Raw genomic sequence first — 14,837 nt, forward strand, 5'->3', positions numbered from 1 at the left:
AAAAAATTAGCTGGGCATGGTGGGACGTGCCTGTAATCCCAGCTACTCAGGAGGCTGAGGCAGGAGAATTGCCTGAACCCAGGAGGTGGAGGTTGTGGTGAGCTGAGATCGGGCCATTGCACTCCAGCCTGGGTAACAAGCGAAACTCTGTCTCAAAAAAAAAATTAAAAAAAAAGAAAATAGCTGGGCACGGTGGCTCACGCCTATAATCCCAGCACTTTGGGAGGCTGAGGCGGGTGGATTATGAGGTCAGGGGTTCGAGGCTAGCTTGATCAACATGGAGAAACCCTGTCTCTACTAAAAACACACAATTAGCCAGGCATGATGGCACAAGCCTGTAATCTCAGTTACTCAGAAGGCTGAGGGGGAAGAATCGCTTGAACCTAAGAGGTAGAGGTTGCAGTGAGCCAAGATCGTGCCACTGCACTCAAGCCTGGGCAACAGACTTTTTTTTGAGACTCCATCTCAAAAAAAAGGAAAAGAAAATAATGATAATGATTTCTGGCAAATTAGGACATATTAGTTCTTTCACCTTTATCAGGTTAACCTGCAGCAACCATCATTCTCAACAGTGAAATATCAGAAACATTCCTATGAAAATCAAAAACAAGACAAGGATGCCTGCTGTCCTTCCTACTTTTCAATATAATGTCTGTGGCCCTAACCGGTACACTAGGTCAAGAAAAAGGCATAAGGATTACAATTATAAAAGGAAGAGTCAAGACTGTCTTTCTTTAAAAATGGTATAGTTACTGGCCAGGCACGGTAGCTCATATCTGTAATCCCAGCGCTTTGGGAGGTCGAGGTGGGAGGATCACTTGAGCCAATCTGGGCACCCTAGTGTGAACCCATCTCTATGAAAAACAAGAAAATTAGCCAGGTCTGATGGCACACGCCTGTAGTCCCAGATACCCAGGAAGTCTGAAGGGGGAGATCAACTAAGCCCTGGAGGTTGAGCCTGCAGTGACCTGTCATCACGCCACTGCACTCCAGCCTGAGTGACAGAGCAAGACACGGTCTCAAAGAAAAAGAAAAGAAGAAAAACAATGGTATGGTTACCTACCTAAGTAGACATCTATATTAAGACTAATAAGAGCTGAGAAAGAGTACTATGAACAGCTGCCTCTTCTCTGCCACGGTCTTCCGCTTGTTCCCACTTTCTTCAATCATCCTAGATTCAAAATTGATACACTAAAATCAACATACTAAATGATACAACTGAATAATGGCTGGAAAAAGGTGATTCTGGCATCCACAGAAAGTAGTTATACTGGAGTTTCCGGTTGACGTTGCTGGAAATTAGGGGGTGGGTCTACCAGCAGAGCATACTACAGTCACCCATGCAATTCTGCCTGTGAAGAAGCAGGGGAGACCCAAGAAGCCATACTCACCAATGTCTCCCCGACTGACTGTTATCCTTAGGTTTGTTATAGAGGATGACAATTCCTATGAGGTTTTGTGTAAGAGTAGTAACATTTACAAAGAAGTAAACCCAGCTCTTGGCAGGACTACTTCAGATCTCTACCCCGTCATGCCTGCACACTCATGTGTATTTACTTAAGGCACCTCAGCCTCTTCAGTGTATCAGGAATATCAGGAATTACTATGTTTGTGTATTTGGTTTCCCATTTTGTCTGCTTCCTTTTACTAAAATAGAAGTTTCATGAGTGAGGTCAGGGACTGTGTTCTGTTCTCCCCTGCAGCCCTAGCACCCAGAATAGTGCCTCGAAGTTGAAGGGAAAAGATGACCCCTATGCTGAGATTTGAAGGGTAGGCAGAAGCAGTGTGCCAGATGGTGGAGACAACCATATTGTGCAAAGGCACAAGGCATGCAGCCACACCATCTTCAGGAAAGCCAATTCAGTATTCCTGGGAAGTAACATGCAAGGTATGTGATGAAAAAATTGGGAACTAGGGGGAAGCGCAAAAAAGGTGCCAGAAGGGCCTTGTTTGGCATTCTCAGGAGTGGGGTCCTTCCCATTAAAGTGATAAGAAGCAAGTAAAGGAATGTAAGCAAAGAAGTAGCACACATTTAGGCTGGGCGCAGTGGCTCGTCCCTGTAATCCCAGCACTTTGGGAGGCCAAGACGGGCAGATCACTTGAGGTCAGGAGTTTGAGACTATCTTGGCCCACATGGTGAAACTGTGTCTCTACTAAAATACAAAAATTAGACAGGCATTGTGGCAGTGCCTGTAACCCCAGCTACTCAGGAGGCTGAGGCAGGAGAATCACTTGAACTTGGGAGGCAGAAGTTGCAGTGAGCCGAGATGGTGCCACTGCACTCCAGCCTGGGCAACTGAGTGAGACCCCATCTCAAAAAAAAACAAGTAGCACAGATTTATATTGTTCAATCTGGTAGCTGATCATAGATAGCAGACTTGAGAGGGTCAATACTAGAAAAAGGGATCAGGAAATTATTGCTTTTGCTCAGAAAAGTACCAATGATTAAAGAAAACATTAGTGATAAACACGACCATCCATAACAAGTATGTCCTACTCTGTGTCAGGCATTGTACCAAGTGCTTTATTCACATTATCTCATTTAATCTTCACAATTCTATGAAGTCAGTGCCATCCCTGCTTTATGGATGAGGAAACAGAGGCCCAGAGAGATTGTTAACTTGCCTAAGGTTATTCAGCCAGGAAGTGAGGCAGCCAAGAACCAAACAAAGCAGTCTAACTGCAAAGCTGGACTCAAAGCCACTGCGGTGTGACAAACAGATTCAGACTCATGAACCTGGTAAAACTCAGATGCCTTCTTGATTTCTTTGGAGGTAGAAGGTAAGGTGAAGGGAAATGACTCCAAGGTATCTGGCTTGGATTGCTAGCAATTAGAAATTTGGAACTACAAAAGTCCTTAATGATCACCCAGTCAGGCTGTCTATCCAATGCCAAAATTTCTTCTTTACCACCTCTAACAAATAGTTATCCAGCCTATGACTGACAGGACAACACACGACTTAGCTGAGTCAAACTCTGCCTACCATTACACCAAGACCCTAAAGATGTCAAGTATGTTGAGAGTTGGGCCTTCTGAGATTTTTATCCACTGATTTTCATACTGCGATATACAGAATTCTAGAATTCTGCTAGGACCCCGGGGGCTATCCCAGGCTGGCTCCTCCTCCTCTCTCCTGCTTCAGCCAAGCACTAGCAATTTTATAATACTCATATGTTGAGGGTCCTTGTAAGATGTCACTGAGAAAAAAAAAGTACAGTACTTTTAAAGGTTTCATGATCACTGGTCCAGACCAATAACCCCTATTTCATGGCAAAGGAATTTGAGGTTCAGCAAATGCGACCTTGAGTTAATCAAGGTCACATGGTCATGGTCACATAGACAAACAGTCACAGAGCAAAACAGTCCTGTAAGGATTGTGAACCACCCCACTTCTCTCAGCCATCTTCTTCTCTTTGTTTGAACTGTATACAAGAATCTAATTTTTAACAGAATAAAGTTAAAAATATATCAAAATGCACATTCTTTTTAATTTTTCCAATAGCTCTAGGTGTCACCCTAACACTTAGTCCCCTTCTATCTCAGAACTGGTATGTAGTAGAAGGTAACTAATATAATGTATTAATCACTAATCACCACCTGCAAGCTCATGGTAACAATGGAGTTACAGCAAGAGATCTAAATTGACTGGCATGGTACAAAATCACAGATATTCTAGGTAACATTTCTGCCCTGTTATTTATGGCCTTGCCTAAGAAAGCAAGTCAATTCTATTAAAATACATGCTTTGGCTTGGGGTCCTTCAATTCCTTGATTCTTTAACTCTCATTCTTCCCTCTTGAAGCTTATAACATAAAACTTATAATTGATTAAAAGCTATGACTTGATCAAAAAAAAACCACAAACATTCCCGCACATCTGAACAAGGACTCAAGACTCACGCATTTCTATGAAGAGCTGCCTCTTCTCTGCCATGGTCTTCCGCTTGTTCCCACTTTCCTCAATCATCCTAGAGACAAAGAAAGATACAATAAACCACTGTATAATTTGACAATTCAATCAAGTGCTAGTCATTCTATTGTGAAGAGGTACAGAAAACCAAGTTGCAAATACACATTTTAAGATGGTATCAATAAAAATAAACAGGAAGCCTGATTCAGAAAAAGATAAACCACTGTCCTTTTATTTGATGGCTTCTAAAATATTAATCAATACTTATATGAGCTCATACAATTGCTTACTGTGCTAAAAATATAAGCTGTCTTATTTTTAACTTCAGTTATTTTCTCTGCAGATTCCTGGATTAGTTGAGATAATTTCCCATATCTCTACTGTTTCATATAGATAAACATGTTACTAAATATAATTTAGAAAATAAATGTAATGAAAGGCTGTGATAAAGGACATAAGAATAGTTTATACATAAATATATATATAAATAAAATATTCAATTTTATATTAAAGAAATAAGGTCTTCGTCCCTAATATGGTTTGGCTGTGTCCCCATCCAAATCTCAACTTGAATTGTATCTCCCAGAATTCCCATGTGTTGTAGGAGGGACCGAGAGGGTAACTGAATCATGAGGGCTGGTCATTCCCATGCTATACTCATGATAGTTAATAAGTTTCATGAGATCTGATAGGTTTATCAGGGGTTTCCACTTTTGCTTCTTCCTCATTTTCTCTTGCCGCCACCATGTAAGAAGTGTCTTTCACCTCTAAGACCTCCCCAAGTCATGTGGCACTGTAAGTCCAATCTAACTTTTTTTTCTTTCCAGTCTTGAGTATGTCTTTATCAGCAGTATGTAAATGGACTAATATAATCCCCTAACTAAAAAAGCTCCTAAATATGAATTTTCTATTACATGGTGACAGTAGTTTACATTAACAGACAGGCTATCCCAGTCACGTGCCAATCTCTTTATATGCATTATCTCATTTAATTCTCACAAAAACCCTATGTGATGGAATTATTATTATCTCCACTATATAGATTAGGAAGCAGATGTCTAATCTCTAAATACTATAGACACTATTCTTTTAGTATGCCTAAAGGAATACTAACTTGTTCAAGGGCACACAACTACGAAATGGCAGAATGGAATCCCAACTCTTTCATTAAACTTGTTAAACAATTATTGCCTGTAGATACATATTTCTAAACCTCTATGTCTAAAAAGCTAGAACAGGCCAGGTGTGGTGGCTCACGCCTCTAATCCCAGCACTTTGGGAGGCCAAAGTGGGTGGATCACTTGAGGTGAGTTCAAGACCAGCCTGGCCAACATGGTGAAACCTTGTCTCTACTAAAAACACAAAAATTAGCTGGGCATGGGGGTACACACTTGTAAATCCAGCTACTTGTGAGGCTGAGGCAAAAGAATCCCTTGAATTTGGAAGGCGGATGTTGCAGTGAGCCAAGATCACGCCACTGCAATCCAGCCTGGGCAACAGAGAGACTTCATCTCAAAAACAATTAAAAAATAAAAAATAAGAAAAAACTGGAACACAAATGGCCTCTTACATGAACCCCACTGATATAAAATTTGTGACAATTTCAGTTGCAGTTTGCCTTACTCTATTAAGAAAAAATATCTATAGAGCACATGCCCAATAATTTCCCTAAGTAGATTAAACTGTGTAAATCGTTTTCAAATATGATTAAACTCTTATAGATTTAACTGTTGTAAGTCATTCTCAAATACATTGGAATCACAAATTATACGACAACTACAAATTACATATCCATTAAAGCAAGTTGCCTGGTTATAAAAAGTTTAGTTGTAATATATTATAAATAAAATTTTTAAATATAAATATATTTCTTATCATTTTACAATAAATATTCTGATTAAGACTGGCTCTTTAGGCCAAGTACAGTGGCTCGCACATGTAATCCCAGCACTTTGGGATGCCAAGGTGGGAGATCACTTGAGCCCAGGGGTTCAAGACCATCCTGGGCAACATGGCAAGCCCCCATCTCTACCAAAAAAAATATATATATATATTTAATTAGCCAAGCATGGTGACATGGGCCTGTGGTCCTAGCTACTCAGGAGGCTGAGGCAGTAGGATCACCTGAGCCCAGGAGCTGGAGGCTGCAGTGAGCTGTGATTGCACCACTGTAATCCAGCCTGGCTGACAGGGCAAGACTCTGTCCCAAAAAAAAAAAAAAAATTTAATTTTTTTAAAATAAAAGAGTCTTTGGACTTTCTGAAATAAAGCACAACTGCAACAGAAAATAATGATAATGATTTGTAATAGAAGTATTACGAATTCAGTATTCCTGGGGAGTAACATGCAAGGCATGTGATGGAAAAATTGGGATCTAGAGGGAAGAGCAAAAAAGGTGCCAGAAGGGCCTTGTTTGGCATTCTCAGGAGTGGGGTCCTTCCCATTAAAGTGATAAGAAGTAAGATACTTTACAAATTATCTAAACTTACAAAATGATAGTATCCTAAAGTCATGTAAACAATTATTACAAACCTGAATCAAACAACACATAAAATCTGAACAGACCCCTTACCAAAGGAGATATACAGAATGGCAAATAAGCATCCAAAAAAATGTTCAAAGAAAAAAAAAACTCCACATCTGTTAGAATCGCCAAAATCCGGAACACTAACTGTAGGGGGGAGATCCCATAAGTGCCGAAGCAGGAGCCAAAAGCCTCAGCCTACTCCCATATAAACAATGAAGAAGAAAGTAACTAGAAATATAACCATAGTAGTTATTAGTTATTCAGAAGTGATCTTAATTCTTTTACTAATGCCTCTCATGTCGGCAGTGTGAACTTGGGGCGACATTGTGAAATGAATGACCTTAAGGCAAGACACTTTAAGCCCTCTGTCACACCCCCATAAAGGTTGCTGGAGGGCACCTTGGCTGTGCAGCAGTGCCAGCGCTGGGAAAGCGCCCGCTGTTCAGCCAGCTAGGGAAGGAGACATCCAAAATAGGTGAAACATCTCCTTCCTTGGAGGAGTTAGGAGAAAACTCCAATTCTCCAAGCTCTTGTGGTAAGGCCTGATGGCTGTCAGGTAGCCCTGCAGACATCCGGGGGCTTAATTGTCTCTACGTGATGCTGTGCTTCAATGGTCATGGGCCATGTCCACTCCCATGTTCTGCTTCTGCACCTGGTTCCTTTTTTCTTGTAAGAATTAATCAGCAGAAGTAACGTAAATCTTAATGTCTTTGTGACAAGTACGGAAAAAGTACTGATGCATTATGCCCTTCCTAAGCCCCTACCTGCATGACACATGATGCACCTGACCCTATCACTGCCATGCCCTATCTACCCAGCCCCCAGTCTCCAACCACCTAGGCCACGCCCTACCTACCCTGCCCTCAGCAATTCAATAGAAGCGGAAGCATCCAGGCATTGGGGCCACTGCTGGTCTCTGCGATTTGGTTAGCAGTGGACCCCAGGGCCCAAACTCTCTTTTCTCTATCTCTATGTCTTGTGTCTTTTATTTCTACAATTTCTTGTCTCCACATCAGCAGGGAGAGGCTCATAGAACCCTATAGGGCTGGACCCTACAACTAACAACAGCAAATGCCAGCGAGGATATGGAACAGAAAGTTTCATTCATCGCCGGTGGGAATGCAAAATGGTACAACCACTTTAGAAGACTGGTGGTTTCTTATATAACTAAACATAATCTAACCATATGATCCAGCAATCACACTCCTTGGTATTTACCCAAAGGAGGTGAACACTTATGTCCACACAAAAACCTGCTCACAGATGTTTACACCACGTTTATTCATAATTGCCAAAACTTGGAAGCAACCAAAGAGACTGGGTAAATTGCAGTATATCCAAATAATGCAATATTATTCAGCACTAAGAAATGAGCTATCAAGCCATGAAAAGACATGAACAAACCTGGAATGCTTTCTACTAAATGAAAGTAGCCAATCTGAAAAGACCATATACTGTACAGTATCAGTTATAGGATGTTCTGGAAAAGACAAAATTATAGCAAAAATACCAGTGGTTGTCATCATGGTGGAGAGGGAGGTGTGGATAAGCAGAAGACTTTAAGGGCCATGAAACTAGTCTGTATGCTATTATAATGGTAGACATTGTGTCATTATACATTGCCCAAATGCAGAGCATGTACACCATCAAGGGTGAACCCTAATATTAAGTATGGACTTTGAATGATAATGCCGTATTAATGTAGTTTCAGCCACTGTAACACATGCAGTACTCTGGAGGGGGACGATCACAATGGGGAGGCTGTGCATGTGAAAACCTCTTCCACTCAATTTTGCTGTGAAGCCAGAACTGCTCTAGAAAATGTCTATTTAAAGAAAAAAATTGCCTAGAAAGCTTATTAAAACACTGATTATAGTCACAGTGAATAGAAGCAAAAATACATAATAAAGCTTTTTTTTTTTCTTTTTGGAGATGGAGTCTCACTCTGTCGCCCACGCTGGAGTGCAATGGCGAGATCTCAGCTCGCTGCAACCTCCACCTCCTGGGTTCAAGCAATTCTCGTGCTTCAGCCTCCCAAGTGGCTGGGATTACAGGCACGTGCCACCATGCTTGGCTAATTTTTGTATTTTTAGTAGGGATGGGGTTTCACCATGTTAGCCAGGCTGGTCTCGAACTCCTGGCCTCAAGTGATCCACCCGCCTCAGCCTCCTAAAGTGCTGGAATTACAGGCATGAGCCCCTATACCTGGCCCCATTCAGAAATTTCTTCCAGACTCAGTGGCCTGGGACGGGAGTGTGGGAAGAGGGCAGATGTGGTTCATTCACCAGCCGTCTTAGACCTTCCCAATGTACATCTTGCTCCTTCTCTTGACAACTCCCTTCTGTATCTTTCCTTCACTTTCTTCTACTACAGAATATTCTTTTTCCTTTTTTTTTCATTCATTCTTCCATGTATATTATCCTCCAGCTTAATCACCAAAACCCTACCACAGAGACATAATGCCCATTTTACAAATGAGGAAACAAAAGCTCAGAAAAGACAAATTATTTAATCAAGACTACAGAAACTGGTAAGTGCCAGGGCCAAGAGATGCAGCAATTCCATCCGATCCCAAAGCTCATGTTCTGTCCACCACACTGTACTGCTTCCATTTTAAAGCAATATAGCTCCCTGCTCACAAAACAAATTTCTGAGTTACTCTAGGTGAGTTCTGTCATAACACAACCACCTTCAGAGATTGACCTGGTTCTCAACCAGGGACAATTTTGCTGCCACGGGACATTTAGTAATATCTACAGTCAGTTTTGGTTGTCATAACTGGGAGGGTGCTACTGGCATCTAGTAGACAGAGGTCAGGGACACTGCTAAACATTCTACAATGCACAGGATAGTATTCCACAACAAAGCATCATCCAGTCCAAAACAGCAATAGTGCTGAGGTTGAGAAACCCTGAGACAGCCCATTTAATGGAATTTTAAAAATACTAAATGTTATAAAGCAGCCAGTATTAAATTTAGCCACTGTTCAACATGATATTCAACAGCAGAAGAGTTAGCATCCTGAATTCTAACTATAGTTTTCTTTAGCCTTGAAACTCACCTTGTCACTCAATCTCTGCATCTCAAGTTCATCATTTATCAAATGGATATAATTGGGATATCTATTGGGAAGCAATGTGGAATAACAAAAGAATGAGTGTTTTAGTCAATTGAACTAAATTTCAAACACTAGCTCCAACAGTTGGACTCTGGAAAAATTACTTAATCCTTCTGAATCTCAGATTCATCATCTGTAAAACTGTGATGATCACAAGAACCTTCCTCATGGATTATTGTAAGGACTCACATCAAATGCCTAGAACAATCCCTATCACATAGTCAGTGTTCCCTAAGTGTTAGAATGGACCAGCACACCCAACTGATGCTAAGAAAAGTCTGTTACTCAACAGTAGCCATAACACTGGCATCATCTGTTGACCTAACAGGTGTGGCAGACCCTGCCTTTATTGCATTACCCATGCTCCTCTAAGGCCTAACTGTCCAGTTTCTGGTTGCCTGCATCTGCATTTCTTTGCCTGAAGACAGACTGTGCTAAAAATTAGACACGAGTTCCGATTATCAAAGCAAGCAAATTACAGAGATTGAATTCACAGTCCTGACAAGATTCTCCTGAACCCTCTAGGCCAGAAGCAGCTTTCTTCCTCTTACTACAAGAGGGCGGTCTCGCCTGTCTAAAAACTAAGCAGAGGTCTCAGCTGGGATGCATGCCTCCAAAGATGCCTACCCTCCTGGAGATATGAGGTCTCAGCTGGAATGCATGCCTCCAAAGATGCCTACCCTCCTGGGGATATGTGCCTACCTTCCTCACTGCTTCTAGGCTAACAACCAGGCATTGTCAGAATAGGGAGGAACTGATCCTCCTTTAGATGAAAGCACTGATTCACCAACACAGTATGATATGATGGAATGTACTGGCAAAAACTGGAAGAACATGGCTGGATCTTGAGAGTGCTGAACTTGGAGGTCAAATATAAGACTGGTAAGGAAACGTCTGTTGATATGGGCAACTCTTCCATGAATCACAAATTAATGTTCCAAAAAGGACATCCTAACATGTCCTAACATGAACCAGTCCTAAGATGCTACTAGAATGGCTCATTTAAGGTGGAAATAAATGTTTCCAATGATGTCTTAAAGGAAAAGAACTGAAGATCCTGGAACTGCATGGCAGGATGTTAAGGAAGGTGTCAAAACAGTGCCCGCATATCCCCCAACCCTTACCAGGTACACTGGCCTGACAGCCCCTGAGGGTTCTTTGTCTAACCTTGAGACCATTTTGTTCCCTGCATGGCAGGCCTGACAGGTTGTAGATCTACCACCTCCTGGAAACAATCTTAACCAATTACTGAAAGAGACACTATACAAGTACTCCACCTGCCTTTCCCCTGAAGGACTGTAACTCTAAGATGCACGTTTCACATTAGCTCCTAGAGTTTCTCAGTGGGAACACTGTGAAAAAATCAGTACCTGGCTTGATAACAAATCTTGTATTTGCAATCTTTGCTATCTTCCCTCTCGTATCTCACTTCCCACTCCCCTACTGGCTTTTCCAAGGACAACCTCCAAAACAAAATACCTGCATTTAAATCCTTGTCTACAAGTCAGCTACTAGGGAATTAAGGCATTATGTAGTTTCATTTCAAGCAAGCTTACAATTCAGGTTACATAAAAACCAAATTAATGGATTTGGGATACATAAACACTGAGATTACTATAAACCATTTCTCTAGGCCCAGTAAAAGGGGACTCCATGCCAGTGCTTTATGTAAACTAATGCCTATATATTTGTAATTATGCTTTTAACAGTTCCATACCTAATAAGAATATATTTACTCCAATACCACAGCTGATTAGATGTCCTTGCCATTCTGATATAATGTTGAAGACCAACCACTACCATGAACGTAAGTACATCTCTCTACTTCCTTCCAGTTGGACTTCTGGCACTCTGCCTTTTCTTAACCACACCATCTAGATATAACCAATATAATTACTTTAAACACTAACTCTAACTTCAAACCCTGCCGTTTCCTTCCTCATAATCACTCTCATATCCACCCTCTTTTCCCATTTCAACTGCCAAAATCTTTGTCCATACTAATGCACAAATAAAATTTTATGACCCTGTGATCGCAGGACTCTCCACCCCTGTCTTCCTATAGTTCATCCTGTGAGCATACAGAGAAATCCAGTAGGCACATTCATTCAAACATGTCTAATCTTCAGTGGGTCCAAATCACCTAACTCAGGACCTTTATTTCACCCAATTTAAAGAACCAGAATACAGCTTCAGTCTACAAAGTATAAAGAAGATCAGAGTCCTAGGTATACAAATATAAGTGAAGTTTCTTAAATCTAAAAGGGTTGAAACCTGGCCAGGCACAGTGGCTCACGCCTGTAATCCCAGCACTTTGGGAGGTCGAGGGCAGGCGGATCACTTGAGGTTGGGGGTTCAAGACCAGCCTGGCCAACATCGTGAAACCCCATCTCTACTAAAATACAAAAAAATTAGCTGAGTGTGGTGGCCCGTGCCTATAATCCCAGCTACTAGGGAGGCTGAGGCAGGTGAACCTTTTAAACTCAAGAGCTGGGGGTTGCAGTGAGCTGAGATTGTGCCACTGCACTCCAGCCTAGGCAACAGAGCGAGACTCCATCTCAAAAATAAATAGATAAAGGGGTTGAAACTGAAAGTTAACTAGAAGAAGCTGTTTAATATCTTAAGCCCAAAGCAAAACCAAATGAAAGAGTTTGGAAAGCACAACCCCTGAAATAAAAAAAATCAACAGATTGGATTTTATGAAAATTAACTGCCCTGCAAAAGATACTATTAAGTGAATAAAAAGACAGGCCACTGAGTGACAGAAAATATTTTCAAAACACATATCTGATGAAGTACTTGTATACAAATTATATGAAGAACACAGGGCGTGATGACTCACACCGGTAATCCCAACAGGATTTGGAAGGCTGAGGTGATCAGATAATTTCAGCCCAAGAGTTCAAAACCAGCCTGGGCAACATGGTAAAAGCTCATCTCTACAGGAAAAATACAAAAATAGCCAGGCATGATGGTACATACCTGTAGTCCTGGCTACTCAGGAGGCTGAGGTGGGAAGGATCACTTGTGCCCAGGAGATCGAGGCTGCAGTGAACTATGATCACATCACTGCACTCCAGCCTGGGTGACAGAACAAAACCCCATCTCAAAAAAANAAAAAAAAAAAAAAAAAAAAAAAATCAAATAAAACTCAATAACAAGACAACAGCTCAATCAAAAACAATCAAAAATCTGAACAGAAATCTTGCCAAAGAAGATACACAGATGGTAAATAAGCATATGAAAAGATGTTCAACACCACTTATTATTTGTAAATCATAAATTAAAACAGCAAAATAACACTACACACCTACCAGAATGGTTAAAAATCCAAAAAAACTGACAACATCAAATGCTGACAAGGCCGGGTGCAGTGGTTCAGGCCTGTAATCCCAGCACTTTGGGAGGCCAAGGCGGGTGGATCACCTGAGGTCAGGAGTTCGAGACCAACCTGGCCAACGTGGCGAAATCCCATCTCTACTAAAAATACAAAAATTAGTTGGGCATGGTGGCACACGCCTATAGTCCCAGCTACTTGGGAGGCTAAGGGAGAATTGCTGGAACCCAGGAGATGGAGGTTGCAGTGAGCCGAAATTGCACCATTGCACTCCAGCATGGGCAACAGAGTGAGACTCTGTCTCAAAAAAAAAAATGCTGACAAGGATGCAGAGGCAGCAGAAACTCTCATCATTGCTGATGGGAATGCACAAGCAGTCATGTTGTAAAAAACTTGGCAGTTTCTTACAAAGCTAATCATAGTCTTACCATATGATCCAATAATTGTACTGCTAGGTATTTGCTCAACTGAGTTGAAAATTTATGTCCACACAAAACATCTGCACCCAAATGTTTACAGCTTTATTCTTGATTGTCAAAAGCTGGAAGCAATGATGATGCCCTTCAGTAGGTGAATGTATAAATAAACTGCAATACTTCATAAATGGAATACTGTTCAGCAATAAACAGAACAAAGTATCAAGCCATCAAAAGACATGGGGGAACCTTAAACACATAATGCTAAGTGAAAAAAGTCAGTGTGAAAAGGCTACATACTGTTTGATTCCAATTTTATGACCTTCTAGAGAAAACAGAACTATAAAAACAGAAAAATGATCAGTGGTTGCCAGAGGTTTGAGGGAAGCAGACAGTGAACTGAATAGGTGAAGCACAAGAGAATTTTTAGGGCAGAGAAACTTCTGTATAACACTATAATGGTGAACACATGATACTATGCATTTGTCAACACCAAAAGAACCTCACAACACAAAGAGTGAATCTTTATTTTTTAATCTTTTAATTATTTATTTATTTATTTTGTACAGACAGGGTCTCACTATGTTGCCCAGACTGGTCTCGACCTCCTGGGCTCAAGCAGTCCTCCTGCCCCTACTTCTCAAAGTTTTGGGACTACAGGAGTTAGCCACCACACCAGCCACAAAGGGTGAACCTTAATGCATGCAATTTTTTTAAACAAAATCAGAGGATCCCAGAATGAAATATAGAATGTGACAAGGCAATCCAGCTGTATTACACATGTATGAAATGACCTCACTGAAGAGGATCGGGGAGAAGGTAGTGACAAGGATATGGAAGAACTGAGCAACACCATCAACCAAATAGATCAAATTGACATCTATAGAACATTCTACCAACAATAATGAAACGTATATTCTTTTTAGGTGCACAAGAAACATGTACCAAGAAAGACCAGATCTTGGGCCATAAAACAAGCATTAGCAAATTCAAAAGAATTAAACTCATACAGAGTGTGCTATCTGAGCATAATGGTTTGAAACTAGAATTTACTAAAAGAAAGGGATAAGTCAATGAAACCAAAAGTTGGTTCTTTGAAAAGATCAATAAAACTGATAAACCTCTAGCAAGACAAACAAAAAAATACAGAAGGCATAAATAATCAACATTACTAATGAAAGAGTGGAAGTTCTCACTGTGGAACCCGTGAACATTAAAAGAAACACCATAGAAATATTATGAACAATTCTATTCTACACATATAACAACTTAGATAAAACTGACCAATTCCTCAAAAACTACAAATTGCCAGAACTCGCCTAGGGTGAAACAGGTAACAAGAATAACCCGTAACTACTAAAGAAATTGAATTCGTAAGGAAAAAAAAAAAAAAAAAAAGAAGGCGGCAGCATAACGGAAACTCATAAATAAAGCCCTTCTGTAAAAGGAATCTCCAAGCCCAATGCTACAAGATCCCTTCCAGAAAACAAAAGACAAACACTTACCTTCTCATTTTGTAGCTAGCATTA

General features: G+C 40.8%; 1 protein-coding gene across 21 annotated transcripts in view; it reads right to left on the reverse strand.

Moving 5' to 3' along the window:
* The window catches only part of DTNB (dystrobrevin beta), a 310,883-nt gene that overhangs the window by 266,437 nt on the left and 29,609 nt on the right, over window positions 1-14,837 (reverse strand). For all 21 annotated transcript variants that reach the window (XM_017527170.2, XM_017527155.2, XM_017527133.2 and 18 more), the window contains exon 2: window positions 3,901-3,968. In XM_017527170.2, coding sequence (XP_017382659.1) covers window positions 3,901-3,967 — 67 coding nt within the window. In that variant the 5' untranslated portion in view covers window position 3,968. The remainder of the gene's footprint in view (window positions 1-3,900; window positions 3,969-14,837) is intronic.

Source organism: Cebus imitator, unplaced genomic scaffold (genome assembly GCF_001604975.1).
Source record: "Cebus imitator isolate Cc_AM_T3 unplaced genomic scaffold, Cebus_imitator-1.0 Scaffold1, whole genome shotgun sequence".
Taxonomy (NCBI): domain Eukaryota; kingdom Metazoa; phylum Chordata; class Mammalia; order Primates; family Cebidae; genus Cebus; species Cebus imitator.